Consider the following 1268-nt stretch of genomic DNA (forward strand, 5'->3'; position numbering starts at 1 on the left):
CATCCATCCATTTTGGTTGGTTTTTAAACCAACTTTTAGGTCCCAGGTTTAGATCTAGTTCTTATAGATGTGCTTTAGCTCCATTTCACCTGATTTTAGTATAAAATCAGCTTCAATTCAGGTTATTTTTTAATTCCGTTTAGTCCTGATTAGATCCCAGATTTGTATCCAGGTTTTAACCCTCACCTGAGCACCGGTTCAGCTCAGGCACTTTGGTTTAAATATGGTTCTGATTTCAGCTCCAGATATGGTTCAGATCTGGAGACAAACTGGCATAGAGCTCAAAGCTACATGGTTGGTTCTGCTTCGTTTAGTTTTCTGGATCCGGATCTCAGTCCTGGTTCTGTTGCAGATCTCAGAGGTAACTTTAGTCCTGATTTAGTGAACGACTTTAGTATCACCAAGGTTCAGTTTGGTCACGTCTGGTCCCGACTATGAACCGGAGATCAACTTTGTTTCCCCCTGATCTCCGCCGCAGTTCTATCCCTGAAAGCGGTACCAACAGGGGTTCTGGACGAGTTCTGACCTCGGAGGCAGCGGTCCACACAGAGCTGAGAAGCAGTTGGTGAGGACGCTTCCATAGCTGTACGGGTTGTAGTTGTCCTTCCCCTCCTTCTTGGACCACGTTCCTTTGATCTAAGGATGAAGATAACAGATCAAATAAACATTGGACCCGAGCAGAACCAGCAGCAATCCTCTGCTGCTGGGTCTGGATCCGGTACTGGGAGCTGCTCTACTCACATCCTCATTGGTGGTTTGGTTGGAGCTGATCAGGTAGGTATGGAAGCCTGACAGGCCCACAATGGACCAGACGGAGAAGAAGCACACCACCACCTCCAGGATGGTGCCGAGCAGAGTCAAGGACGGACCAGGATGATAAAACGGACCAAGGTTCAGAACCAGCAACAAGCAGGACTGATCCCTGATTCTCCACATGGTTTCTGCCAGGATGGAGAGAACCTCTCTGACCTTGGCTGTGCATCACAGGACATATTGAGCTGTAGATGGTGGAGCATCGATTCACCAGAGCCACACGTTATCAGGGAGGGGGGGTATGGGAGCTAATTAATGGCTTGGTTTCTGTGTCAGGTCCCATCTGATAAAGGCTGGACGGTTGTTCTCCTGTTAGTCAACTGAAGCTTTTCAGCTAAATTTGGAGCCGCTTTGATCAAACTGTTTCATTTTTTAAAGATCAAATTTAAACACATTTTGTTTTGTTCTACAAAATATTGACTCTTAAAGCTACAGTGTGTAATAATTACAGGGAT

The 1268-nt window shown here is 46.1% G+C and overlaps 1 protein-coding gene across 1 annotated transcript in view; it reads right to left on the reverse strand.

The window, feature by feature from the left end:
* The window catches only part of LOC107089588 (probable palmitoyltransferase ZDHHC14), a 13281-nt gene that overhangs the window by 4326 nt on the left and 7687 nt on the right, over positions 1-1268 (reverse strand). The window contains exons 2-3 of the mRNA XM_015382472.1: positions 742-982; positions 527-636 (exon numbers count right to left, since the gene is read on the reverse strand). Coding sequence (XP_015237958.1) covers positions 527-636; positions 742-982 — 351 coding nt within the window. The remainder of the gene's footprint in view (positions 1-526; positions 637-741; positions 983-1268) is intronic.

The sequence above is a fragment of the Cyprinodon variegatus genome, unplaced genomic scaffold (assembly GCF_000732505.1).
Source record: "Cyprinodon variegatus isolate N-32 unplaced genomic scaffold, C_variegatus-1.0 Scaffold257, whole genome shotgun sequence".
NCBI classification, from domain to species: domain Eukaryota; kingdom Metazoa; phylum Chordata; class Actinopteri; order Cyprinodontiformes; family Cyprinodontidae; genus Cyprinodon; species Cyprinodon variegatus.